Here is a 25499-nt window from a genome sequence, read left to right as displayed (position 1 = left end):
CTGCAACTAAAAGATTCCGCATGCAGCAGCTAAGGCCTGGCACAGCCAAAAATAAATGAATAAATAAAACAAAAAACATAGAAGATAGGCTCAGTAAAAGTATTAAGTACTGCAGTGATAAGCAGTGTGGGTGGGGCTGGGGGGATGAAGAGGTCAGACAACTGGCAGGCCCAGATGAACACAGGAAATACCAAGAACTTGGGAACCGGTGTTCTTGGTGGGATTCCCCGAGTGGACTACAGTTCCTGGAAGGCTGAGAAGTTGACTACAACTCCCAGAAGGCTACGCGGTCGCGGAGGCAGCCTCCGGCAGCCGTAAAGTTGCATGCCAGGCAGAATCAGCGGGAGGGGCGACCGGGATACCGCGATATTTGGGGCTGCTCCGAGACGCGCCTGGCGCGGGTGAGGAGGCTGGGGGAACCGAGGAGGCAGGTGTCTCGTGGTGGGGCAAGCAGGAGGCAGGGGAAGCTTCGTTGGCGACTTTGACCTCTTTGTGTGACCTCAGTTTCTGTGTATGTGGGTGCGCGTGTCCATTTGTGTCCTTCCTCTCCTATTGGTGCCCAAGAATCTTTGTTCGCCGCTGCGGGTCTGCAGCTGTGTGTGTGTATGCGTGTGTCCGCTGCCGATCTCCGGTTTTCTGTGTGTGTGTGTGTGTGTGTGTGTGTAGCAGTGTGTGTGTAGGGGCTGTGGAGTCTATGGGTCCGGAGCGCTATGGACCTGTTCCCAGCTCCACCCTGAAGTGGGGCATTTATTTTTTAAAATTAATTTATTTTTAATTGAAGGATAATTTCTTTACGATATTGTGTTGGTTTCTGCCAAACAGCAGCATGAATCAGCTACAGGTATACTATGAAGTGGTGCATTTCTGTATGTGCCCTCCCGTCCTTGAGTTATGCTCTTCTGCAGTTGCCTAGGGCCCTTTAGTTTAAAAGGTGGCCCTTTAATCTAGTTTTATAAAAGGTAGCCCTATCGGTTACCCACGTTTACCTCTTGCCTTAAAGAAACAAACAAAAAAAAAACCCTAGCCTACTTTCAAAAAGGAAAGGGGATGGCCCAAGGCACAAACCATTTTACAAGTTGATACAACAGAAAAAGGAAAGCCCTGGGATATTGCACTTATCCTCTGGCACTCTAAAAGTGCTGAATGACGTTAAAAAGTGAGAGTGAGGCCAAATTTTGTCAGAGAAGAACTTCGGTGCTGCACTTTGAAGTATTGGAGGCCAGTGCCAGGTAATAGGCAGGAGAGATTCCCAAGTTGGGGAAGTGATGGGTACCTTGGAGCAGAAGTTGTCCTCATCTCTCCTAGTGGCTGAGAGGTAGCAGTTCCCAAATCACTCCCTTGTTAGTAGCCTCCACGTGTGAGTGTAATATTAATGTCTGAGTGCTAAGCTGCTTCAGTCCTGTTAGACTCTGTGCAACCCTATGGACCAGGCTTCTCTGTCCATGGGATTCTCCAGGCAAGAATACTGGAGTAGGTTGCCATGCCCTCCTCCAGGGGATCTGCCCCACCCAGGAATTGAACTTGCATGTCTCATGTCTCCTGCAAGGGCAGGGGGGTTCTTTACCACTAGTACCACCTGGGAAGCCTGAATGTAACGTGTCCCCAACTTGTGGCCTTGAGGAAGGATGCCTAACGGGGTTCCAGGAGCTGCAGAATCAAGCCTGCCTGCTTCTGGTTTGAGAGAAGAGCAGTCTTAGCAGAATGTCAAGACCTTGAGTTCTCCCTGAAGAGTTCCTTGCCTTTCCTTGAAGGAAGGGATTTAAAGTGCTCCTGCAGCTGTGCCACTGCTTTTAATGACTGGGTTTGGGGGAAGAGTGCTACTGCCAGGAGCTGCAGGTGGTACTTGGGCAGAGTTGTATTGACTGGTGGGAGATAAGTGAAGAGCATAATCTTGGGGCCAGGGGTGAGGAACTTTGATGTCAGGCCAGAGAGTCCTGGGTTCCCTGCCCACTCACCCAAATTCAGTTCTTTTTTCTGGGCCCCAGCTCCTGTTTGTGGTTGGGCTGGCCTGAAACCGCAATCTGGATTTTTTTTAAAGCCCTGGTTCTGCCCTGGCTCCACACTTGCCCGTATTGTGATTGGCAAGCATTCCGGAAACTTACTTAACTCTGCCCTAATTAAACTCTTTGAAAAGGAGACTTACACGTCACAAGGCTGCCACAAGTTGCGGCTCTTTATCTGTCTGGCCTTGTCTTTCTCAAAGGACAGAGAAGCTTGTCATTTTTCTGGCTGTGGCTGCATGCATGTTGCTGCCTGCATGGCTAGCACCCCGGGAGCCTGAGGCTCAGTAATCACAGCTTTCAGCCCTTTGGCCTTTCTGCTTACCAGCTGTTTCTGCTGCTCAAGAGTTCCTGTGAGTCCAGCAGAGCTCAGGAAGATGAGGTGCTGTCTACAGATAGCTTTGAGAGTAAACATAGAGAACTCCTGCCAACTGTTGCCCTCAATGGGACTGGCAGTTTGAGCTGATTTTGACCTTGCTTTCAGATGTTGGTTAAATCATCTACTCTCCAAAGTACATATCGCCCCTCCCTCTTCTTTTCTAGAAGGATATTTAGGGTTTGGTCCTTAACAAAGATTGCTCAGCAGGCTAAGTATTAATAGGAAATCTTGGGCTGTACCACCTGCTGTGGGGAAGCAGTTGAAGTCACCAGCATGAATTCCTGCCCCAGATTTAACTGGTTGCTTTCAGTAACCTGTTCCTTAGGAATTATATCAGTTTGATGTGGTGGTGCTGGTGCTGGTGGTTTAGTTGCTAAGTCATGTCCGACTCTTGCAATCCCATGGACTGTAGCCTGCCAAGCTCCTCTGTCCATGAGATTTTGTCCATTTTCCTTCTCCAGGTGGTCTTCCTGACCCAGGGATTGAACCTGCTTCCTGCATTGCAGGCAATCTTCTGTATTGCAGGCAGATTCTTTACTGTTGAGCCACCAGGAGGAGATTTTAAATTCAGTTTCTGATTTTGCAGGAATCTCTCTTTTCCTAGGCCTGGTTGTATGCTAGGGTCAAGGGTCAAGGTTTGGGATTTGGCAGGTGGGTTTTTCTGGAGAGTTGAGAATGTGCCTCCTGGATGCTGATTAGCACACAGATTAGTTCTGGGAAGAGGCTGGCTGATAGGCCCTCTAGCCTTGTCACCTGCCAACACAGCTCTCCAGGCCTTAGAGTAGACTCAATTCTGCTGTGGGCAAACATGGCCCTGGCTGAGGCTCTGATGTGGAGCAGAGATTGAGATTGCTGACAAATGGAACTTTGGGGGGATGTCTTGTTCTACGAAGCTGGCCTGTGCTTAACCTCTGTTGAGAAGGGTCTGGGCTCCTGGGAGACCCTTCCAGATAAGAGTGATATAATCGACCCAAACATGGTCCTCAGCTCATATGGGTATGTGTCTGAGTCTTAAAGGTAAATAATGGGCAAGGGGGCCCTAAGGAGCCAAGGGACCTGCGGAGTAAAGAGGGAGCCCTTAAGGGTTGCAGTCAGATAAGTAGCCATTGAGTGACTCACTGGACTTCTTCCTCGGGGTCTGCCTTGGTGTCCCTTCCCCTTGTTGATTCTACCCTTTTTGAGTACATGTCCCGGGATACAGAGAGCGCCGCTTACCTCTTGTCTTTCACGCATTGACTCAGAAGGTTACTGACGGGAGGAGCTTCAGAGATCACTTGGTCCTGTCTGCGTTATTCGATGAAGAGACATGTGCAGGGAGGGAGTGACCCTGAGCCAAGGTTATGCAGCGGGTCAAGAGCACATGGACAGGGCCCAGGGCTCCTTATTCATAGGCCAGGTGTCTGTTCTCTGCCCAGCTCTGCTTCAGAGGGTACAGGTGATTATCCATTCAGCAGATGTTCAGGACTTACCACAGGCCTGATACCTGCCTAGTGGTTTGTGTTTAAACCAGGTCAGACATTCAGGGAGCTTGCTGGTGGTGGTGGTCATGGGAAAGTGGTGACGGAAAGGCAAGGAAACTGATGTCCAAATGGAATCAGTGATCACTGAAAGGTCCATCCCACAGAAGGACCCATCTCAAATGATTTCAGGTGTGACTTCTGTCTTCTCAGTCCATGCACAGATTCCCTGAAGGCAGCAACTGTGTCTTCCAAAATTCTTTTGCCTGGTGTGATCACCCTTGGTGATTGTTGCCGATGGAATGAGTATGTTTTGCTGGTGCAGCCTGCCAGAGTGTAGGATTCGATGCATCCATCAGCCATATAATCATAAACAATCACTTCTAACAACATCTGGGGACTAGAGGGAGAAACCAAGCAGCTAATCTCATGCGGTGGCCTTTATCCTTTTTATGCTGTCTCTTCTTGGCCGTGGAATTGTAGGGTGGTGCCTAATCCACAGGGAAAGGGACAGAGAGGCAAATCCCTCCCTGGAGCACCCAAACCCCTTTGTTGCCCAGGGGTCCACCCCATAGGCACCCCTGGAACCTGCCCTGCCAGTCTTCAGTCAGCCCAGCCCACGGCAGCGGCTCCTTCTTCGTCTGCCCCTCTAGTCTCTTCACCACCAAGGTGCCCTCCAGACTTCTTACCAGCACTGGCACCGTCTTTCTAAAATGAAAACCCACCCTGGCCCTCACTGCCCTTGACACTTAGTCCCTGACCTGATTTTTTCAGGAGTCCCTGACCTCCTGCCCACCCCACTGCCCCCTCGTCACACTTTGACCTCACTGCTAAGCTACTCTTTGTTCCCCAAACCTGCCACCCTCCTTCAGGCCTCTTCACTTTTGCAAGATTGCTCTTCTTGTGAAGTTTTCTTCTCTGAGAAACTTCCTCATACTACAGAACTCAACCTGAATGTTACTTTTTTTTTAAGGTTTCTGACTACTTGGCACTGACCATATTACAGTGTGACAGACTGATGTGCGGTAGGGGCGTCTGGCCTCATCAAACTGCTCCCAGAAGCTGGGATTATTGACCCCTGGGGAGTCCCAGCATCTGGCCTGGCATCTAACACAGGGTGTTCAATACATTTTGGTTGAATGTATGAATGAAGCAGGTGCCCTGTTCTGCTTTTAGATCCTAAATCCTGACAGAGCTTTATGGAGCCCAATTCTGGCAGGCTCCCAGGACTTGAAGCCACTGGACCCCACATGGAACCAAGGGCCACATGTTCAGCTGCTGCACCCTTGAGAAGACAGTTCCGTGTTCTCGTGGGAGTCACTGGGAGTGTTGCAGCCCTGAAGTTGCCTCTTCTGGTGTCAAAGCTTTTGGACATTCCTGATGTGAGTATCCTTACGAGACAGCCTCTGACATTAGAGAGCTGGTGTGCTGGGGCCAGCCCATTTTTGTGCAGTACACAGGGTTTTCTTTTTCTTAAATCATGGTGTTTGTGAAAGTCCTCTGTGTGCATTGATATGTGGGGGACGCAGCAGACAGAGATGAGTGGGACAGTATAACCAGGAACTAGATTAGATAGACACAGAGTGAATGGAGACTGGGAAAGGAACACTGGTGAATGGAGGATTCGGCTTCCCAAACACTGACCTTCCGTTCCCCGAGGTCCTGGTGTGGAAAAGGGCTAGCTGAAGTGTGGCAAGTTCTCAGCGCCCCCTGGTGGCTGTGGGCTCCCCGCTTTCACTCCATCCTGGACATTTCTGCCCCGTCCTCCTTCCTTGTTGGACACTGTGGCTGTCCAAATGCACTGGAACCTTAGCGACTCCTTGTTGCCTGCAGCTCTGGTTTCAAACTCTGCTCCTTTAGGTGCCCAGAGATGCCCAGAGACCACGACGGCGTGCCAGAGGTAGTGGGCTTAGCCCCTTGCCTTTGGTCAGGTCACCTCATCGTTGATCAATTTTATGTATGGGGTTCCCGGAGAAGGCAATGGCACCCCACTCCAGTACTCTTGCCTGGAAAATCCCATGGATGGAGGAGCCTGGTGGGCTGCAATCCATGGGGTCGTTAAGAGTCGGACACGACTGAGCGACTTCACTTTCACTTTTCACTTTCATGCATTGGAGAAGGAAATGGCAACCCACTCCAGTGTTCTTGCCTGGAGAATCCCAGGGATGGGGGAGCCTGGTGGGCTGCCGTCTCTGAGGTCGCACAGAGTCGGACACGACTGAAGCGACTTAGCAGCAGCATGGGGTTCCAGGGCAGATTCTTTTGTGGGAAAAGTTGAAGGCTTTAAAAACTGTGAAAGCCAACAAGTGATAACCCTACTTCTTCATATATCCTAGGCCCTTTGTTGGTCTGTTCCTCCTAGCAGCCCCTGATGGCCTTTCCTTTGGGCCAGCCCCTTCCAGGCTGTGCCACCCTCCCTACTCTTCCTTGCCCTTTCAGTTTCTTCACAAACACTTCACATAAAAGCCTTCCTAGCCTGCCTCAGCCCATGTGGTTTTGTTCACTTGATGTATTAAAGAAAGACCAGAAGTAGGATTTTATTCAGGAAAACTATTGTGATAAGGGAAATTAGACCTCAGTATAGAATTGGGTTTAATTATGAATACAGCAAGGAAAAGTGAAGCTTTGTAGCCAAGGAGTGGTGTGTGTGTGTGTGTGTGTATGTATGTATGTAAAATTAAGAAGAAACATCAGGCTAAGGGAGATTTTAGCATACTGTCCTGGCTGATTCTCTCTGAAGGCAGCCCAGGTGATCACACGTTGTCTAGGGAGTGTTGGGGAATGAGGAGCCTGGTGAGATATCCAGACTGATCACATAGCGAGGGTGTGAGATTCTGGCTAGTAAACCAGTGTAGCAGCAGGAATCGTGCTCAGGAGGATGAAGCCTGGGGACAGGCCTAGTTGCAAAGTGGCTCAAAAGAGACTGACTAATGTTTGGTTAAGAAGAGAATCTTGACCAGGCTGGGGAACCACACATGACCTTTGACACAATTTGTGATGTTAGTTTTGCGGGGTGTTGAACAAAGCTAGTGCAGCTGATGGAATTCCAGTTGAGCTATTTCAGATCCTGAAAGATGATGCTGTGGAAGTCCTGCACTCAATATACCAGCAAATTTGGAAAACTCAGCAGTGGCCACAGGACTGGAAAAGGTCAGTTTTCATTCCAATCCCAAAGAAAGGCAATGCCAAAGAATGCTCAAACTACCACACAGTTGTACTCATCTCACACGCTAGTAAAGTGATGCTCAAAATTCTGCAAACTAGGCTTCAGCAGTACCTGAACTGTGAACTTCCAGATGTTCAAGCTGGTTCTAGAAAAGGCAGAGGAACCAGAGATCAAATTGCCAACATCCGCTGGATCATGGAAAAAGCAAGAGAGTCCCAGAAAAACATCTATTTCTGCTTTATTGACTATGCCAAAGCCTTTGACTGTGTGGATCACAATAAACTGTGGAAAATTCTGAGAGAGATGGGAATACCAGACCACCTGACCTGCCTCTTGAGAAACCTACATGCAGGTCAGGAAGCAACAGTTAGAACTGGACATGGAAAAACAGACTGGTTCCAAATAGGAAAAGGAGTACGTCGAGACTGTATATTGTCACCCTGCTTATTTAACTTATATGCAGAGTACATCATGAGAAATGCTGGGCTGGAAGAAGCACAAGCTGGAATCAGGATTGCTGGGAGAAATATCAATAACCTCAGATATGCAGATGACACCACCCTTATGGCAAAAAGTGAAGAGGAACTAAAAAGCTTCTTGATGAAAATGAAAGAGGAGAGTGAAAAAGTTGGCTTAAAGCTCAACATTCAGAAAACGAAGATCATGGCATCTGGTCCCATCACTTCATGGCAAATAGATGAGGAAACAGTGGAAACAGTGTCACGCTTTATTTTGGGGGGGCTCCAAAATCACTGCAGATGGTGATTTCAGCCATGAAATTAAAAGACGCTTACTCCTTGGAAGAAAAGTTATGACCAACCTAGATAGCATATTCAAAAGCAGAGCTATTACTTTGCCAACAAAGGTCCATCTAGTCAAGGCTATGGTTTTTCCTGTGGTCATGTATGGATGTGAGATTTGGACTGTGAAGAAGGCTGAGCGCCAAAGAATTGATGCTTTTGAACTGTGGCATTGGAGAAGACTCTTGAGAGTCCCTTGGACTGCAAGGAGATTCAACCAGTTCATTCTAAAGGAGATCAGCTGTGGGTGTTCTTTGGAGGGAATGATGCTAAAGCTGAAACTCCAGTCCTTTGGCCACCTCATGCGAAGAGTTGACTCACTGGAAAAGACTCTGATGCTGGGGGGGATTGCGGGCAGGAGAAAAAGGGGACGACAGAGGATGAGATGGCTGGATGGCATCACGGACTCGATGGATGTGAGTTTGAGTGAACTCCGGGAGTTGGTGATGGACAGGGAGCCCTGGTGTGCTGGGATTCATGGGGTCACAGAGAGTTGGACATGACTGAGCGACTGAACTGAACTGAACTGAAAACTGCTAGGGCGCAGAGTGTGCTTTTTCCTCGATTATGTCTGCTCAGCACTTAAGTCAGAGTGACACAGGTGGGTGTACCCAAAGCGTCCAGCAGGGGGCAGTGCTCACTTGCAGATGACCATGTCGTGACTCACAGGCAGGGGCGGGAAACCTTTTTTTTTTTTTTTTTTAAACTTTCCGCAAACTTATACCCAGAAAGTCACCCCCTTACCTCACCCTCCAGGCAGCCAGGGATGCCAGTCAGGCCAGAAGAGGGGAGGGTGTTGTGGCTGCTCTGAGGCTGGGCAGTGGTGCTGGTGGGGCAGGAACCACTTTGGCCTGCCCCCTGCTCGTGTACCCAGAACCCTCAGTAGGAGCTGGCTAGTGAGAACCTTGAGGGCGGGAGGCAGCCTCTGCCGCTGCCCTCTGGGGAGAGAGGGAGCCATGCAGTTCCCTTTTCCCATAGCCCCAGAGCAAGTGAATTTCCGGCCTGGGGCCGGATGGGGGCAGGGAGTCCTATCCCAGGAAACAGATGGGCAGCCTCAGAGCAGAGGGAAATGGCAGCTCTACCGCTTCCTGCCATCCCACTGGGCTAACATTTAGCCGGGTGTGAGGAGAGGGTTGCCTGGAGCAGGGAGGCTCTCCAGCCGGCCCCTGGCCTTTTAGTCTAGCCTCTGTTGCCGACAGGCCACATCTGGAACAGGACTTGGCGCCCCCTCTCCAGCTGGAGTTGAAGCTGAACAACTCCAGAAGGGCAGTGATCTAGCAGGGAGGACTCCCGGAGTTAGCCTCTGGGGGCCTGCCTTTGTCATTTTAAAATAAAGATGAGGACTGTCACCCATCCCCTCAGGCTGCCGTCAAGGGAGGGGGGCAGAGCTGAAACAACTTGTCGTCTTGCGCCAACGCCTGGGCACAGCTCCTGGCACACGGAAGCACTTAACGGTGTGTGTTTCCTGCCCTTCACCCTCTCCTCTTCCCTCGTCGTCGTGTCCTTTAGGGCAGCCATTTGTGTGGGGTGCTGGGGTTGTTGAGGCAGCCCACGTGAGAGGAGCCGGGGAACCATGTCTATCTGCTGCTGTGGGGGGGCCCGCGGCCCTCCCTTCCTGTGGGTAGACATCTCCTAGAGTGGCCCAGTGGGTAACCCTCGGGGGATCCCTGCTTGCCTTGTGTTGGTCCCAGGGTGGTGGCCTTCCCTCCCTCACCCCCACCCTGCCCCCTACTCCCTGATGGAACTGATCTCCCCAGTGCCCTCCTTCTGAGTCACCCCCTAGGAGTAGTCTTTGTGCCTTGGAGCAGTCCTCCTCAACTCTTTGCCTAAGTCATGTGTTCACATGCTTTCCTGAGCTCCCTGGGGATCCCTAGATTTTGACCAGCAAACAGCTAGCAAAAGCAGCTGGGCTGTGGGCGGCAAGGAACTGGGTGATTCTACAGACCTGGCTCACAACTGCTGATTCATCAGTGTGTTCAGACTTCCCAGGAGGACCACTGACCTGGAGCCAGACCAGAGAGACTGAGGGAGTGAGGGGTAGGAAGGAATTTGGATTGCTGCCTCACACACCAGCCATCATCCAGAGTGGCCACCTGCAGAGAAGCCTTGGAGCCTGTATGAGAGGTGGGAGGAGTTGGATGTGGTGGGGCTGGCCAGCCCTCCCTCGAGAGAGGCTGCTACGCAGAGAGGATTTCTCATGCTGGGACTCTGGGCAGGTCAGATCTTTTTTATGGCCTCAGTTTTCTTATCCCTGCCGTAAAGTGGGGGCTGGATAATCAACTGATTGATTTCTAAGGCCTCTCCTGGCGTCAGGGCTAGGAGATTCTAGATGTGAGGGCAGAAAGGCCTAGGACCCAAAGACAGCCTGAGAGAAGGTCCTGGGATGTAGGGGCTGTGGCTGTTTTGCATTCTGTAATTGTCCTGTAATTGAGCAGTCAGCTCAGTCAGTTTGTGCCCTTTGGTTGACACCCTCCTCACTGCGGAGAAGACAGACACCTCTGTCTGCTTTTGCTGGGCAGGTGTCAGCAGGGCTGAAAGCCAGAAGAGGATTTCTGAAAGTGGGGAAAATCTCCCACCCAGGAAGTTGGCAGACCTTTGGCTTAGAGAACGTTGAGTTTCCAGAATGCCTGTCAGGACGTTCAGGACTGTTAAGAAGTGAGGGAGGAGGGCCTGCATATGTGCAGAATGAAATCTTTTCTGGTTTTCTGGAGGACTGTTGGGCAATATCTGGAGAAACCAAAAATGGTCACAGGCCTTGATTCACCCATAGGATTGAACCCTGTAGGGGTACGGAAGCTCAGTAAATGCACAAGCATGTTCATTTTAGCACCGTTTATAATTTTAAAATGGAAACAAACCAAATATCCAGCAGTAGAACTGTGGGCCAGTTATGGTTCAACCTCTTGATGGAATCCAAGGCAGCCATTTAGGAGCCTGGGTGGATCTCATGTGCTGCTGTGGGGCAGTCCTCAGGATACAGGTGAAATGAACAAGGTGCTGAGGTTAGCCAAGTGTGGCCCATTGGCCACAGTCTTGTGGTCTGTTTTTGTATGGCCTGTAAACCATACAAATATAAACTATTTACCTTTTAAGATGGTTGAAAAAAATCAAAAGAAAACTATTTTGTGACACATAAAATTATATAAAATTTTATTTCAGTGTCTGTAACATTTTATTGGGACACATCCATACCCACTCATTTAAGTATTGCCTATGACCATCACTTCATGGCAAATAGAAGGGGAAAAATGGAAGCAGTGACAGATTTTATTTTCTTGGGCTCCAGTATCACTGCAGATGGTGACTGCAGCCGTGAAATTAAGACGCTTGTTCACTCTGACAAACCTAGACAGCATATTAAAAAGCAGAGATATCATTTTGCCAACAAACGTCCATATAGTCAGAGCTATGGTTTTTCCAGTAGTCATGTATGGATTTGAAAGTTGGACCATGAAAGCTTGATGCTTTCAAATTGTGATGCTGGAGGAGACTCTTGAGAGTCCCTTGGATTGCAAGGAGATCAAACCAGTCAATCCTAAAGGAAATCAGTGCTGAATATTCATTAGGAGGACTGATGCTGAAACCGAAGCTTTGATACTTTGGCTGATGTGAAGAGTCTACTCATTTGCAAAAGACCCTGATGCTGGGAAAGATTGAAGGCCAAAGGAGAAAGGGGCAGCAGAGGAGGAGATGGTTAGATAGCATCACCGATTCAGTGAACATGAATTTGAGCAAACCTGGGAGATAGTGGAGTACAGAGGAGCCTGGTGGGCTACAGTCTGTGGGGTCACAGAGTCAGACACAACTTAGACCAACAGCAACAACTAAATGCTACAGGCTTGCTACTACAGAGTACAGTAGTTGTAACAAAGCCTAAAATAGTATCTGGCCCTTTATAGAAAAATTTTGCCCACTGCTGGCATATAGTATTCCTTTTGTGTGTTGACATGTCTAGGTTAACTGGTTGCGATTTTCCCTCTGGAGGTGATTACCCTTGTGGCTAGATGGGGGCAGGACGAGAGACTTGGATTTTACGTCTTTCTGTTCTATTTTGATTTTCTAAGCTCTGTGTGTACTTACTTTAGTTTTTAAAGTCAGTGGAGCTTTTGCTGGGGATATCATGGAGTGTTTTTTGTGATTTTATGCTTTTTTTTTTTTAATACTTCTCATTGAGGAAAGGAGAGCAGAAGAAACATGGCCTGGTTTGAGGTTTTCCTTTCTTTCCAGGCAGGGACCACCTGCCTGCTCTGTGGTCCTGCTGTGGAAACTGGTTCAGCTGTTGTACTCTGAGGCACTTATTTGGGCTTCCGCTGGCTTGGCTGGCCCCATCCTTCTCTGGCCTGCTCCCCCGGGGAGTGAGTTCTACAGGCCACAGAGGCAGCCAGCCCTGGGCTCCTGCACCAGGGTCCTTCTCTGATACTCCAGAACAGCGTCCCGAGGGAGAGCCTCTGCAGTTGGCTGCTCTAGCTTCATTCTTGAGAAATTTCTTTAGTCAGGGAAGTGCGCAGAGGGATTGAGTGCTTTCCAGGTGGCACTAGTGGTAACCTGTCTGCCAGTGCAGGAAACCTAAGAGACACAGGTTCGATCCCTGGGTCAGGAATATTCCCCTGGAGGAAGGCACGGCGACCCACTCCAGTATTCTTGCCTGGAGAATCCCATGGACAGGTACCTGGCGGGCTGCAGTCCACAGCGTTGCAAAGAGTCCGACATGAGTGAAGTGACTTAGCACGCATGCACAGAGAGACTGGCAGCCTGGTCCTACTTGAATGGCAGGAAGGGCCATGTGCCGAGAATAGCAGCTCCCCCAGAGGCCAGTTTGGAGACAGAAGAGAGAATGGCAGAGCCTGGTGGGAAAGGGTAAGGGTCACAAGAAGGTTAGGATGGTATAGTGAGCTGGAGGGGCTCTTGGAGGCCCTATGGTCCAGATGGCTCCTGGCTCAGGAGGGAAACCAGGCCAGAGAGAAAGCATTCGTGCGAGATCCCCCAGCCAGTGGGCTGGCAGAACTGGGCTCAAGACCAGGTTTCTTGACAACCATCAGCAAGCGGACTCGAGAGCTCAGATTACGGGCATTCTCTACTCCACCTAACCACAGCCGTGAGGATGAGAATCCCCAGGCAGGTGTGAACTCCTGCCTGGTCCACCTTGCTTTGTAGTCAGGGGTCATGTATCACCCATCCACTTGATAGACAGACACCTAAGCCCCTACCAGCTCTGGCTGCTGTGTGTGTAGTGGGCTCAGTAAATGTCTGTCAAGTGGAGAGATATCATGGTGAGCCACTGGGACACCCACTCAGCCAACTGGAACTCCCTCGGGGATTTGTTAATGAGGCTTCCTCCTCCATAGCTTCCCCCCAACCCCATGTGCTGACTGCACCCAGAGCCCTTTTGTCTACAGCATACCTGCCACCCCCACACTCAGGGTCATGCCAGCTGCTTGGCTGGCCCCTAGGCCCCAGGCACTGCCAGTGTCAACACTGGGAGGCCCAGTGTCATGGTCTTCTGCTGCGAGACAGCCAGAGGACTAAGCCCCCAGAGCTCTGGACTCCTCGCCTTGTGCCAGGTCAGGTCATGGCTGGTGCTTCCTCGGAGAGTCCTTGTCAGTCTCCTGTGGAGCCATAGTCGCATGCCCTGTAGGAATCCCTGCTCTTTTCTAACCACTCAGCTAGGGGTTCCAGCTGGGGCTGTTCTCTACTTATCTATACCAGAGCTGTGGTATATAATACAGTAGCCGCTAGCTGCATTCAAATTTAAATTATTGAAATAAAACCAGAAGTTCGGTTCTCCTTGTCACACCAACCACACCTCACGTGTTCAGTAGCCATGTGTGGCTGGAGGCCGCCATACTGGACAGCACAGATGTGACGTGTTTTCTTCGCTGCAGAGAATTGTGTTAGCTGATTTCTATAGAGTGGTGGTTCTCCATCGGGGCAGTTTTGCCTCCCAGGGAACCCTGGACAATGTCATTTTTGATTGTTACACTTGAGGAAGGGTGCATCTAGCTCATGATTGTAATGAGTAGAGGCCAGAGATGAGAGCGGAGGTGGACATTCAAGCCATGGGATTGATCTCATCTGTGGCTGTGAAAATGTTTTTCCACAGGTCCCTTTGATACCTGCTCCAGAAGGAGCCTGGGCCAGGCCAGGGACCTAACCGTAGAAGTAGAGGAATTGCCCCAAATTCTGTTTCCCATTTCCCCTCCCTGACTCTCCAGGACCCCAGATGGGATTGCTGATGTGTTTTCAACAGAGAAAGAACGCCAGACTTTCCAACTAGTTTCAGGAAGGAATCTCCATACATGCTAAGCAAAATGTAGGCAGCTTATACTATAGGGCCTGGCCATGCCTTGGTCACATCACACAGAGGCTCAGGTTAAAAATATTAAGACAGAAACTGTTGGCAGGGCTGTCACCAGGGGGCCAAGCACAGAGCTGCCTTTCAGGAACTCTGAAGTGTGTGAGAAACTGTTTTAATGTCCAGCCTTGCTTCTCTTTGGACCCAGAAGGGTGTAAGAGGAAGCCAAGGAGGGTTCCTGTCCTCAGGAGTTTTCTGCTCTGCCAAGGCTCCTTAGCATTTGCTAAGGGAAAGGTCGGGGTGAATGAATAGTCCAAGTTATTTAGTATCTCAGAAGGTAACATGACATGCCTTTTTTGTGAAGAAAAAAAAAAGTGTATGGAAACCCAGGGCCTAGCTCTTGGCTCCCAGAACCTTTTTACAGAGTGAATGAAAAGGAAAGAACAAAGCCTATGGGACTGAAGAATCGTATCAAGTGACATCCCTCTAAAACCAGAAAAACTAGCCTGGGCCTGCCAGACAACACTGGGGTCAGGGTCACTGCCAAGGAGACGTGGCTGCTTTATAGGGGTCAAGGGAGGGCCATTGGGAATGATGGCTCATCACATACTCTTCACATAACTCTGTATAAAGACATTGACCCCAAGAAGCTCCCTAACAATGACTGTGTAACCTGGGAGGGTAGCCAGAGAGACTAGAGAGGAGCTTAAGGGAAAGATCTCGAGTAGCAGCAGTGGACCAGGGTGGGAGGCCTACCTGGACCCCTGGTTGGAACTCCTCCAGGAGCCGGGGGAGACGGTGAAGGGCATGTAGAGGGAAGGGTAGAGCTGACAGGGAGGAGGGAGCCCCTAACAGGGCCATCACCAAACTGGGGATGTTTCTGAAGGCTGGCCATAGGCACAGTCCTCACTTTGAGAACTGGCAGATTGGAGAGCCTGGGGAGAGCAGGGCAGAGTTAGGAGAGAGGGGAGAGCAGGGCAACTAGCTCTTCAGGAAGCAGCTTTTCAAGTTTCAGAATAGAGAGAATGAATTGGGGTGATCTTAAGGGGCAAACTGTCCAGGATAGTCAGGAAGTTCTTAGAAATAAAAGAAAGTAATCCCTTAAGGAAAAGAAGGCAGTGATCGGAAGCTGATAGAGCTACCAGGGAAGCTCTCTGTTGAAGGAACTGGGAAAGCAGTTAAATGGGAAGGAGGACATAATAACCAAAGATGAAGCAAGAATATGGTCCAGAAGTCACCAGAGAGACCTGAAGCTTGCAGTGAAAACTCAGAATGATGGAAATGACTGATGCACATATTTGGAAAAAACAATGAAGCAACGCCCGGTCCCAGAGGCCAGTGGTATAACGTGGGGTAGGGTGGGGGATTCTTGAGTCCTAACTTTGTTTCCAGTTTTTTCTTTTGAACTTGAAAAAGAATAAATGGTGGTAGAAGAGACTTGACCCAGTTTTAGTGATTCATCTCCTGAATTGGGCAAGTTTTGTCCTGGTGTGCTGAGGTTGTGGTTGGTGACCTACAGGTCCTACTTGGAAAAGTTCGTTCTCTCTTTTTTTAAAATTTAATTTATTTTATTATTATTTTTGGCTGGTCTGGGTCTTGGTTGCTGCGTGTGAACTTTTCTCCAGTTGAGGTAAGCAGGGGCCACTTTCTCATGCAGGGTGCAGTTCTCATCGCCTTGGCCTCTCTCTCTTTTTTATTTATTTTTTGCCGTGTCTTCTCTGGAGCACAGGCTTTAGGCACACTGGCTTGAGTAGTGGCAGCACGTGAGCTCAGTAGTTGTGGTGCAGGGGCTTCGTTGCTCCAAGGTATGCGGAATCTTCCTGGAGCGGGGAGCAAACCCGTGTCCCCTGCATTGGCAGGCAGATTCTTGTCCACTGCACCTCCAGGGAAGCCCAGGGTTCATTCTTGATTCTTTCCCACGCCAAGCTCCATATGGACCTTGGGGAAGGCCTCTGCTCTTGACCTCGTTCTTTTCGTGATTTGGATTTGTGTCTTGGGACTATTGACGGTGGTACTGGCAGAGAACAGGCCGGGGGGAACAGGTTTGACATTTTAGCTCTTCACTGACTGAGCAAAAACAGTGGGCCAGCTCTGGGAAGGTGGAATCCACCAGGGAAGTGTGAGGGACTTCTTTTGGGAAAGTAACAGTGCAGGTAGAGTTTGGGGCTTGTGGTTTAGCAGCAACATGGGGGAGAAGAACTCCTGAGGTTTTGCTGATTGCAAACACTGTATACGTCAATTCAGGAGGATGTGGCTTCCAGAGCTGGTGTGGGCTCAGCCTCCTCTGACCAACCCTCGGTGGGGGCTGGGAAGTGAGACTCCAGGTTCCTTGAGCCTAACCGCGTGCCACCTTCTCAGAGCCCCGTGGGCAGAACAGATGGTTCCAGCCTGAGAGTTCTTCAGTTTGGGGAAATCTAATTTTATTTCTTTTGTAATTTTCACCCCTCTTATTTTACTGATCTCCCCTTCAGTAACTCATTAGTCAGATTTTGGACCTCTTAAGTTGGTCTTCTGATTTTCTCTCTGTCTCTTTTTTTAATACTATTATCCATCTCTTTATGTTCTACTTTTTGAAAAATTTCTTCTAAACTTACGTTGAATTTTTTCTTTGACTATTTGTACTTTTAATTTCCAAGAGTTCTTTTTTGTTCACTGAATGTTCATTAAAAAAAAAAAAAAGAGCATCTGGTCCTGTCTGATCTGATCTGTTAATGCCTCTTTCCATTTCCATATATTATGTGTTAACATATCTTAACTGCTGGGTTTTTCTTTTTGTCCTCTTCTCTTTGTTCTGGGTCTTCATACCTTTAAAAAAATTCCCTTTGCTTTTGTTTCAGTGGGCTTTTTGACAGGAAACAGTTTAATCCACTTTATCTAATGGCATGTTTATTCTTTTAAGCTTTATATATCTTTTTAAGTGTGTCTTTTAAGACATTTTGATGTGATTGATGGATTTTAAAACATCCAATATAAGAGTCTGAATCTTGATCAGGGAGTTTAGCCAATTATATAATTACTATAATTGCTATTCTATTAGGACTTACTTCTTCCATCTTATTTAATGCTTTCTACTTATCATGTATTCTCACTGCTTTTTTGTTTCTTTTCCTTTCCCGTTCCTTTATTGTGTAGATTGAATTTTCTTCTGCTGGTTTGAAAGTTATATATTCTTCTTGTGGTTCCTTCTCACTTATTTGGCCCCATACCTTACCTCATCACTGTCTTGGGTCTTAAGAGTCTCAGCACCATCCTGCCTTTTTCCGTTCTCTTCACCTGTGCTGGTCCTGTGACATCTTCAGGGCTGGATTCTGTGGGCGACAGCAGCCCTTTTCCTTTGCCACCTTGCTCGGAACTGGTCCAGGCTCCTTCAGGGCTCTCCTGGAAGGGACTGCGCTGCTCAGCAGGAGCAGGAGGTTCTGTGCACGTTTGGGGGCTGGTAGGTTCCCAGGAGGGAGCAGGAGGGTGGGCGAGTCTGCGAGCTCTGCTGCACGGCTGGGAGGCCCAGACCTGAAGCTCTTCCACAGCCTGCCTCTGAGACTTCTGCTCCCTGCTTCCAGCTTCACTCTCAGATGCTGTGCAGAGCGGTGTCCCACAGCCCACAGAAGGTGGGAAACAAATGAGGAGAGGGAGCCTTGGCAAGATGATAGGAAGTGGCAGGGACTAGGTGGAGAAGGCACGGGCATAGCCCATCCAAGAAAGCAGCCATTGCTTAGCACCACCAACTCAATTCAAGCAACAGCGTGGCCCCCGCAGTGCCAGAGCTTTTGAGAGAAACCAGAACATTGGATTTTCTATGTGAAACCTCCCATAACATCTTACAGAAGAACTCGAACGACCTTTTGGGCAAACCTAATATTTTTTGGCTTAAAAGTGTTTATAACCCCCGTGTAGGCCACATGGAGAAGACTCTTGAGAATCCCTTTGATTGCAGGGGCATCAAATCAGTCAATCCTAAAGGAAATCAATCCTGAATATTCACTGGAAGGACTGATGCTAAAGCTCCAATACTTTGGGCACCTGATGTGAACAGCCGGCTCATTGGAAAAACCTGATGCTGGGAGAGATGGAGGGCAGGAGGAGAAGGGGCCGTGGAGGGTGAGATGGTTGGGCAGCAGCACTGACTCAGTAGACATGAACTCGAGCAAACTCCGGGAGACAGTGGAGGACAGGGAAGCCTGGAGTGCTGCCGTTCATGACTTAGCGACTGAATAGCAACATCAAGGCAGTATAGCACCTCTGGCCCAGACACTGTCCCCAGTGATCCCCCTGGTTGGTTCTGTCCTTGTTACCCTTGACTTTTTCCCCTCCTGGATAAATGTCCCCCAAAGATGTAATTTCCTACCCCCCTCCCCTCTTAGCCACCTCTTCTGGGCCCCTTTCCTCTGTCTGCTTGTTAGTCTGGCATCTGTTTACCAGTCATGGAAATGGGTCTGGTGTCGTTCACACTGTCATGTGCTATTTCTGTTCTGTTAGCCATCCCCCTTGTTTGCGTTATTAATTTATCTACTAAATGAACAACTCGAGGGTAACCATCACTCTTGCCCTGTGAGTATCGGGCACTAGGGTTTGGTTTTCCTGGAGCCTGTCTGCAGCAAGAGCCCATGAAGCCTGTTCCTAGAAGTCCTGGGAGGGACTCTGCTTGCCTGCTTGCTGGGCTGTGGCTGCAGACACCACGTGCAGGGCCCGACTCCCTAGTGCCTTGGCCTGCAGAGGGCAGACCTGTGGTGTAGCCCAGAGCTCAGGACCCGGGAGCCTCCTGGGGGGGCCCCCTCTTGCCTGCCCTGGTCTGTCCCTGCCCGAGTGGCTGGAGCCTGCAGCTTTATATATGCTGGGCAGTTGTGTGACTCATTCCTCGGCAGCCCCTCCGATGGGGAAGTGAAACGGCTGCACCTGGAGAGGCTTGACCTTTGGGTGACAGCGGAAGTAACTGTGCAAACGCAGGGCTCACTGCCTCCGAGGGAGAAGCCCTCTCTGCAGCCAGGCTGTGAAGAAAGCTCTCACCTGGCCTGGCCTGGCCCCATGTGGCCTCCAGGCTGGGGGCTCTGTTAACAGTTTCTCTTTCCTTCTCCCCCCCAACCCCGCCCCAACACTTCTCTTGGTGACAGCTGGAAGTAGCCGTGGTCACAACTGAGAGAGCCAAACATTTTTACAGCCCCCGGGATGTTCCTGTCACCCTCTACAGCGACACTGATGAATGGGAGGTCAGTGCTGGGCCCCTGGGCTGGGTTCCCTCACGTCTGTATCAACGGGACAAGACAGTCCTCCCTGCAGCCTGTGGTCCTGGCCGCCAGAGCAGACAGGCTAGGCTCAAGTCCGCGGTCAGGGCCTCTGGGCAGAGGCGATGAGGAAAACATCTGTCTAGCTTCTGGCCTGCAGGAGGCCCGCAGTCTCCTCCCACCCCAGGCAGAGCTCAGCATTGGCCCCGTGCCTGGGCTTGAGTGTCCTTGTACTTATCTGGGCTGATGAAACCACAGAGGAGCCCTGTTCCCACCACCCTCGTCCACGTGGCCCCCAGCGTCAGGGCTGCCGGGAACGCCTCACTTCCCACGGCTGCCGGGCTGCCCTGCTGCTCTCCCGCGCTGGGGCAGGCTCTGGTCGATTCGCCAGACGTCAAGTGTGGGCCCCACAGGGGTGCCCTGCCAGGCATTTTTAAACATTCTCAGCCTAGAACATTTCTGGCTGGCCCGTCTCCCCCACCCCGCCCCCTCCATTTCTCAGCGCCCAGAGCCTTTCCACTGGCTTGGACAACCCAAGCATCCGCCTCAAGCAGACAGGCCAGGACTTCCCTGCCAGATGTCAGTCCTCTTGAAAACCAAACCATAAAGGGAATAGCTCAGAGAGACAAGGGGCGTTTGTTTCCTCAGGCCTGGTTTCTCTCAGGCCGTTGGTGTCGCAGCCAGGGTTCACCAGCGTAGCTGCCAAAGGGGTGGCAGTGAACTGGGGTGGGGGGCGTTCGGGTGGTCTCCCTTGGGTTCCTGACTCACTGCCCCAGGTCTGTGTTGGCCCTCAAACCGCTCCGGCCCCTCCTCCCTCCACCCTGAGAGTGGCCGGCCCAGTGACCCCGCTTCCTTCGCCCTGCCAGATGTGGAAGTGCCGATCCGACCCAGTTCTCCACATTGACCTGAGGAGGTGGGCGGACCTCATGCTGGTGGCGCCCCTCGATGCCAACACTCTGGGGAAGGTGGCCAGTGGCATCTGTGACAACTTGCTTGTGAGTGACTCGCCGGGCCTGCCTCCCTCCTGGGGCCATGCTCACCATGGGCTGCTGCTGCTACTGCTACTACTGAGTCGCTTCAGTCGTGTCCGACTCTGTGCAACCCCAGAGACGGCAGCCCACTAGGCTCCCCCGTCCCTGGGATTCTCCAGGCAAGAGCACTGGAGTGGGTAGCTGCAGGCTTCTTCTGGACAGTCTTCTCATCTGGGAATCCCTGTATGGTGGGCTGGTTTGCTCAGAACACAGTCCCCTGGACCGCCCTCCACTTGGCCTACTTGTGCTCTGGCAGGTGGCCAGATGGCCTGGGTCCTGATGGGCGGACTTGACTTGCGAGTGCCCTCTGAGGTGTCCACCCCTCAGGCCCCTGGGTGCTCATGCCCATGGGCTGCCCTCCACATGCTTTCCCGCTGGCCTCCCTGCCCAGCTCTGTTGCCGGTCCCCCTTAGCTCTGCCTTCCCACTAGGACCTGCCTATCATGGGGGCAAACAGATAAGAGTGTTTACCTCCTCATGCATTTCCCAGGCACACTTATCTCTCCTGTACTTTTAACCACAAAGCTGAGAGGTAGTTTCCCTGAAATTGTGGAAATTAAAGGGGAAGAAAGGGGACAGGGCAAGAGGCTCCAGGTGGAGGAGAGGAAGAGAAGTCCAGGTGTAGAGTGGGGATCATCTTCGGCCTGAAGGACCTCCAGGGAGCTGCTGTCCTTAAGGAGCCTTTGTTTACATGAACATCCTGGAAAGACTGGGTGTTTTCCCTATCCTTCCCACCTCTTTCGTATCACCCCCCTTCCCTCATTCTTCCAGCTTTTTTACCTGCCAGGGACCAGGCCCTATGTGGACAGACACACAGGACGCAGGGAGCTGACAGTCTGGAAGGAGAGGGTTTCTGGCCTGTGCTCTGGTGTGCGGTATGTCAGTCCTTTGACGATGGAATCACCGTGTTGCACGGTATCGGGCATACAGTTGGCATTCAGTAAAGGCTTATTACATGTATGAGGTAGTCAGTAATTCTACTTCCGCTAACAGCAGAAGGTTTTCAGAGTTTAATATGCTGAAATGACTGACTAAGCTGGGTCGAGGTTTTGGGGGCTTAGATAGGGGGTTAGTCTCTTTGCCTGTTGATGGGTACTTAATGTGCTTCTCAAAGAAGCTGCTAGTGATTTAAGCATCATTTGAATTAGAGCACAGGTGGTCAGAAGAAGAGCAAGACACAGATCGTGTGGCAGGAACAGGGGTGGGGGAATGCAGAGGAGGGCGGGCTTGGGCCGTGTTGTCAAGAATGCCTCCAGGTGGGGCTGGAACCTGGTTGACAGGATATCAGAACGGGTCAGGCTCCTGGTCACTTTCATCTAAGTGCCTCAGCACTGTGTGTAACCAGCACCATCTCACCAAATGTCCAGGCTTTCCTCAGCCAGCTGATGTGACAAGGCACGCAGACCTCTAGGAGCTAAGCCCCACCCTGGGCCAACTCTCTGAGAACTCCTTGCTCACTCCCGAAAGCTCTGCTTTCCTCTTTTCTTCAGAGCTGCCAGCGCTCCCTGGAATCTTTGGCGTTCCCCTCTACTGAGTTGGCTGAGCAGTAGAATATGTTCCCAAGACCAGGCCTGAGGCCCTTTGCCTCAAAGGTTTCACTTGAAGGTGCAAGTATTTCAAAGAACCGCAAATCCTACAAGGTTTAAGCTGTTGTCATCATGGTCTGTGGCTCTGTTTTCTCTCGAAAGATGTTTTTTCCTTATATTCTCCCAAAGGAGCTTGCCCTGCTTCCTCTCTCCTCCAGACCTTCTCCCTGAAATTGGGGTGCACACTGTCTAGATCTTGGGGTGCACTGGAGCCGTGTGCTAAGTATGAACCTATGTTCCCAGTCTCTGGGCCCTGGGCCTGGGTGACGTGAATCTCTGTCTATCCTCTGGCCCACTCAGGCTCTGGCCCTTCTTTGTGCTAAATAACCAAGCAGATCCAGAAAGAGGAGATAACTTCCCTGGGTCACCTGTCTAGCTGGCAGCTGGTCTCCTATCCCAGATCCAGGCCTTCTCTTAGCCCAAGCGGATTCCCAGGGGCAGAGCCTGAGGTGCTACATAGAGCATTGGCCAGACAGAAATGACCGTGGGAACTGATGCCTCCTTTCAGTCTTTCTGCTGCCAGAAGGTTCCTGCTGGAGCTGTGGTTTGTCCAGGAAGCGCTGAGCTTCGTGATGAGATGGGAAAAGCTGGAGACGTATGGGGCACAGAGGGGTTGAGTTTCTCTCTGGTGGGCGTGCTTTGCTTTGAGGGCATTTAGAAACTCCAGCCCTGCCACCACCCACCTCACACGGAGTCAGGGGACTCTTCTAGGTATGCTCATGGCTTCTGCAGAAGCAGCAGGTGGCACGGGGCCAAGAGGAAGTGTGGACTGAAACTGTCCACTCACAGCCGGGTTGCCCCACCGCAAGGACTTGGTGGGGAGACAAGCGCTGTGTCTGAGATGACGCGAGCAGCCAGGGCCTGAAGCTGTGTGCTGACCCACTTCCTTCCTGTCGCAGGAGAGGCCAGGGGCCCTGAGGAGGGCAGGCATTTTCCCTGGCCCATCCGTGGCATTGTTCTCTAGACTCCCCCTCTTTTCCCGGACAGGCTCCCCTTCAGGGAAGGAGTGTGCCCACCACTGGCTCCCTGAGGGGCCCACAGCCCAGGCAGAGGTGCCTGGAGCTGTCAGAGCCTAGGGGAGTGCACTGCTGTGGGCCCCTGAGCTTATTTCCCTCCAAGGCAGCCCCTGGCCCAGGGAGCCTGTCTGTAATAATAACAGGACCTACTATTTCTGGAGCCTGTATCTGTGCCAGGCCTGTGCAAAGAGCTTTATAAGCATGCTCACCCTCCATCTGCACGACCACCCAGGGAGAGGGCTTTTGCAGAGAGGAACCTCAGACTTCTGTCATGAAAGGACTTGTTCAAGTTCTCATGGCTAGTCACAGCAGAGAGCACAGCAAGATTTGAACCCAAGTCCGTGTGATTGCAAAGCTCACAGCGCTGAAGACTCCATCCGTGAGCTGGTCTGTCCTTTTCATAGCTGCTCAGGTAGTGACTTGGAGGGGCCTGGCAGCGGGAGGCAGTGGAGGACTTGGGCGCTGTGCAGAGCTTCCCCCAGATCACTGTCTGGGTGTCACCCTGGGTAGCAGCTCACCTCCTGGAAGTGCAGCTTCCCCTCGGTGACGTGGGACAGCAGCTTCTTTACAGGGTCACAGGGCGGGCTCATGAGATAGCACGTGGGAGAGGGTCTGGTCCCATGGAACCTGTTCTCATGGCCATGCTTTAGTTGGCCTCAAGAAGAGCTAGTGTGGGGTAGACGGGCCCACCTGCCTGGCAGCCTGGTCCTCAGCTTTGCAAGAGCCACTGCGAGGTATGGCTGGCTGTAGGGAAGACAGATGCTTGGGCACCAGGAGCCCTTTCTACACAGAAGTGGAGGTATGCTTGGAGGTGGCTGGGCCATGGCCAGCGTTAGTGGAGCAGCTCCTGAATGTTGGGCCCTATGTCAGAGCCTAGGGGGAGGTGGGAGGGACCCAGAGACACATCCTCAAAGTAACGAGACAGCAGACAGTGGCCCCCAGTCACTCCAGGCCCGCAGCTGGCTGTAGCCTGGAAGCAGTGGGTAACAGTTGGGAAGTCTGGGGAGGGGTGGCAGGCAGAGCAGCAGGCACGCCCGTCCTTCTTCACAGACCTGTGTCATCCGGGCCTGGGACCGCAGCAAACCCCTGCTCTTCTGCCCGGCAATGAACACTGCCATGTGGGAGCACCCCATCACCGAACAGCAGGTGGGCCAGCTCAAGGCCTTCGGCTACATCGAGATCCCCTGTGTGGCCAAGAAGCTGGTCTGTGGAGACCAAGGTGGGTGTCCGGCCAGGCTCACAGCTCATTCCCACAGCCTCATATCCCAGCCCGTTGTGACCTCCAGCTCAGCGCTCTCACCTGGGAAATGGAAGTGGTAATTCCTCCCTCTTGGAGTTGTTCGGTAATGTGCCCAGTATCCTCCCAGGCGTGCAGCCCGAACAGTTCAAGGTGGTTGCTGTAACCATTCCTGGGGCCTGTCCTGGGGGCGGGGTGTCTCTGATGGGACTCAACAGATCTGGCTCAGGCCTGGTCCTGGCCTTCTCAGGCACTGGGCTCTGGGTGGCACACTCAGGGGGCGCTGGGCAGGGGTGAGTGGAGGATGGTCCCCTGCCCGTCTGCAGGGCCACAGGAGAACTCTGCTCCCTAGGTCTGGGGGCCATGGCTGAGGTGGGCACCATTGTGGACAAAGTGAAAGAAGTCCTGTCCCAGCATGGCAGCTCCCAGCGGAGTTGAACCCAGGATTTCTGTCACCCGCGTCCCTCTGAACTCAGGAGGTGTTTTTAGGCCAAGTCAGTGAAGAAAGTGGACTTTGCCAAAATGTGGTGAGACTTCTGCTTCTGCTGAGTAGTGGTCTGGCCTGGGCCTGCTGTGGAGCCTCCTGAGGGCCATGACCTGCCCCAGGTCAAAGTAGGCCAAAGGCCCAGGTCCCAGCTTCTTCCAACCAGGAGACACCCGCTTTCCCGAGCTCCTCCCCGCCTTTTCCTAGGATGGGCGCAGCAAGCCAGAGGACAAGCTGCGGAAGGTGCCTGTGCTCTGGGAAGGGGACCCAGGAGTGACCGAGAAACCTTGATCCATCGTCATGCCCGGGACCTGCTTTTAGAAGGAGCAACTTAACGACACCACAGCGTCAACTGGAGACCCCTGGCCTGTGGAGCTTCAGCTCCTCAGTGGGCACAGGGAAGCCTGTGAGTTGGCCAGACCTTGAGATTCCCACAGACCATGCTGTGAGATTGGGGTAACAGAGAATAAAGAAAAGTGACCTTCTGAGAGACTGTCCTTCCTTTGTAGCCTGTCTGTGGTTTTAGAGGTCAGAGGCTAGGGAAGGGTCTAGGCTGGCAACTGACCAGCACTCCTTAGTCCTTGCATCATATGGTGGTTTGGGGCAAAGGACTCTGAAGCCAGACAGCCTCTTGTTCCAATCCCAGCTCTGCTGCGTGCTAGCAGTGGGACCTTGGCTTGGGGCTCAACCTTTCTGACCCTCACTTTCCTCATCTGTATTATCCTAGCCTCATGTAATTGTTGAGAGGACTTAATAAGATATTGTGTATAAAATGCCCACCCTACTGTCTCTCCCTCTGGAGGAGGGCATGGCAACCCACTCTAGTATTCTTGCGT

General features: G+C 51.5%; 1 protein-coding gene across 11 annotated transcripts; it reads left to right on the top strand.

Moving 5' to 3' along the window:
• Positions 1–292: 292 nt before the first annotated feature.
• Positions 293–25151, top strand: PPCDC (phosphopantothenoylcysteine decarboxylase). Of its 11 annotated transcripts, none has more exons than XM_069560201.1 (6): positions 293–401; positions 5013–5218; positions 19200–19295; positions 20177–20305; positions 23993–24161; positions 24532–25151. In XM_069560201.1, exons 2-6 carry the CDS (start codon positions 5036–5038, stop codon positions 24615–24617), a joined length of 663 nt encoding a protein of 220 aa, XP_069416302.1. In that variant the 5' UTR covers positions 293–401; positions 5013–5035; the 3' UTR covers positions 24618–25151. The 11 variants fall into 11 exon arrangements, with proteins under 11 accessions (XP_069416302.1, XP_069416298.1, XP_069416299.1 ...); XM_069560197.1 differs by having other exon boundaries at positions 295–401; positions 24871–25151; XM_069560198.1 differs by having other exon boundaries at positions 295–427; positions 24871–25151.
• Positions 25152–25499: the final 348 nt, after the last annotated feature.

This window comes from Ovis canadensis, chromosome 18 (genome assembly GCF_042477335.2).
Source record: "Ovis canadensis isolate MfBH-ARS-UI-01 breed Bighorn chromosome 18, ARS-UI_OviCan_v2, whole genome shotgun sequence".
In the NCBI taxonomy this organism is placed as follows: Eukaryota; Metazoa; Chordata; class Mammalia; order Artiodactyla; family Bovidae; genus Ovis; species Ovis canadensis.
The sequence above is the reverse complement of the archived record's forward strand: the minus strand, read 5'-3'. Positions and strand labels throughout refer to the sequence as shown.

Bases quoted from the DNA above. Each gene is read 5' to 3' on its own strand.
- PPCDC (XM_069560195.1), top strand. From the start codon at position 325: ATGCCAGGCAGAATCAGCGGGAGGGGCGACCGGGATACCGCGATATTT. The intron at 402-5,055 runs GTGAGGAGGCTG...CAATTCTGGCAG, and splicing joins CCGAGACGCGCCTGGCGCGG to GCTCCCAGGACTTGAAGCCA. The intron at 20,306-23,992 runs GTGAGTGACTCG...CCTTCTTCACAG, and splicing joins GCATCTGTGACAACTTGCTT to ACCTGTGTCATCCGGGCCTG.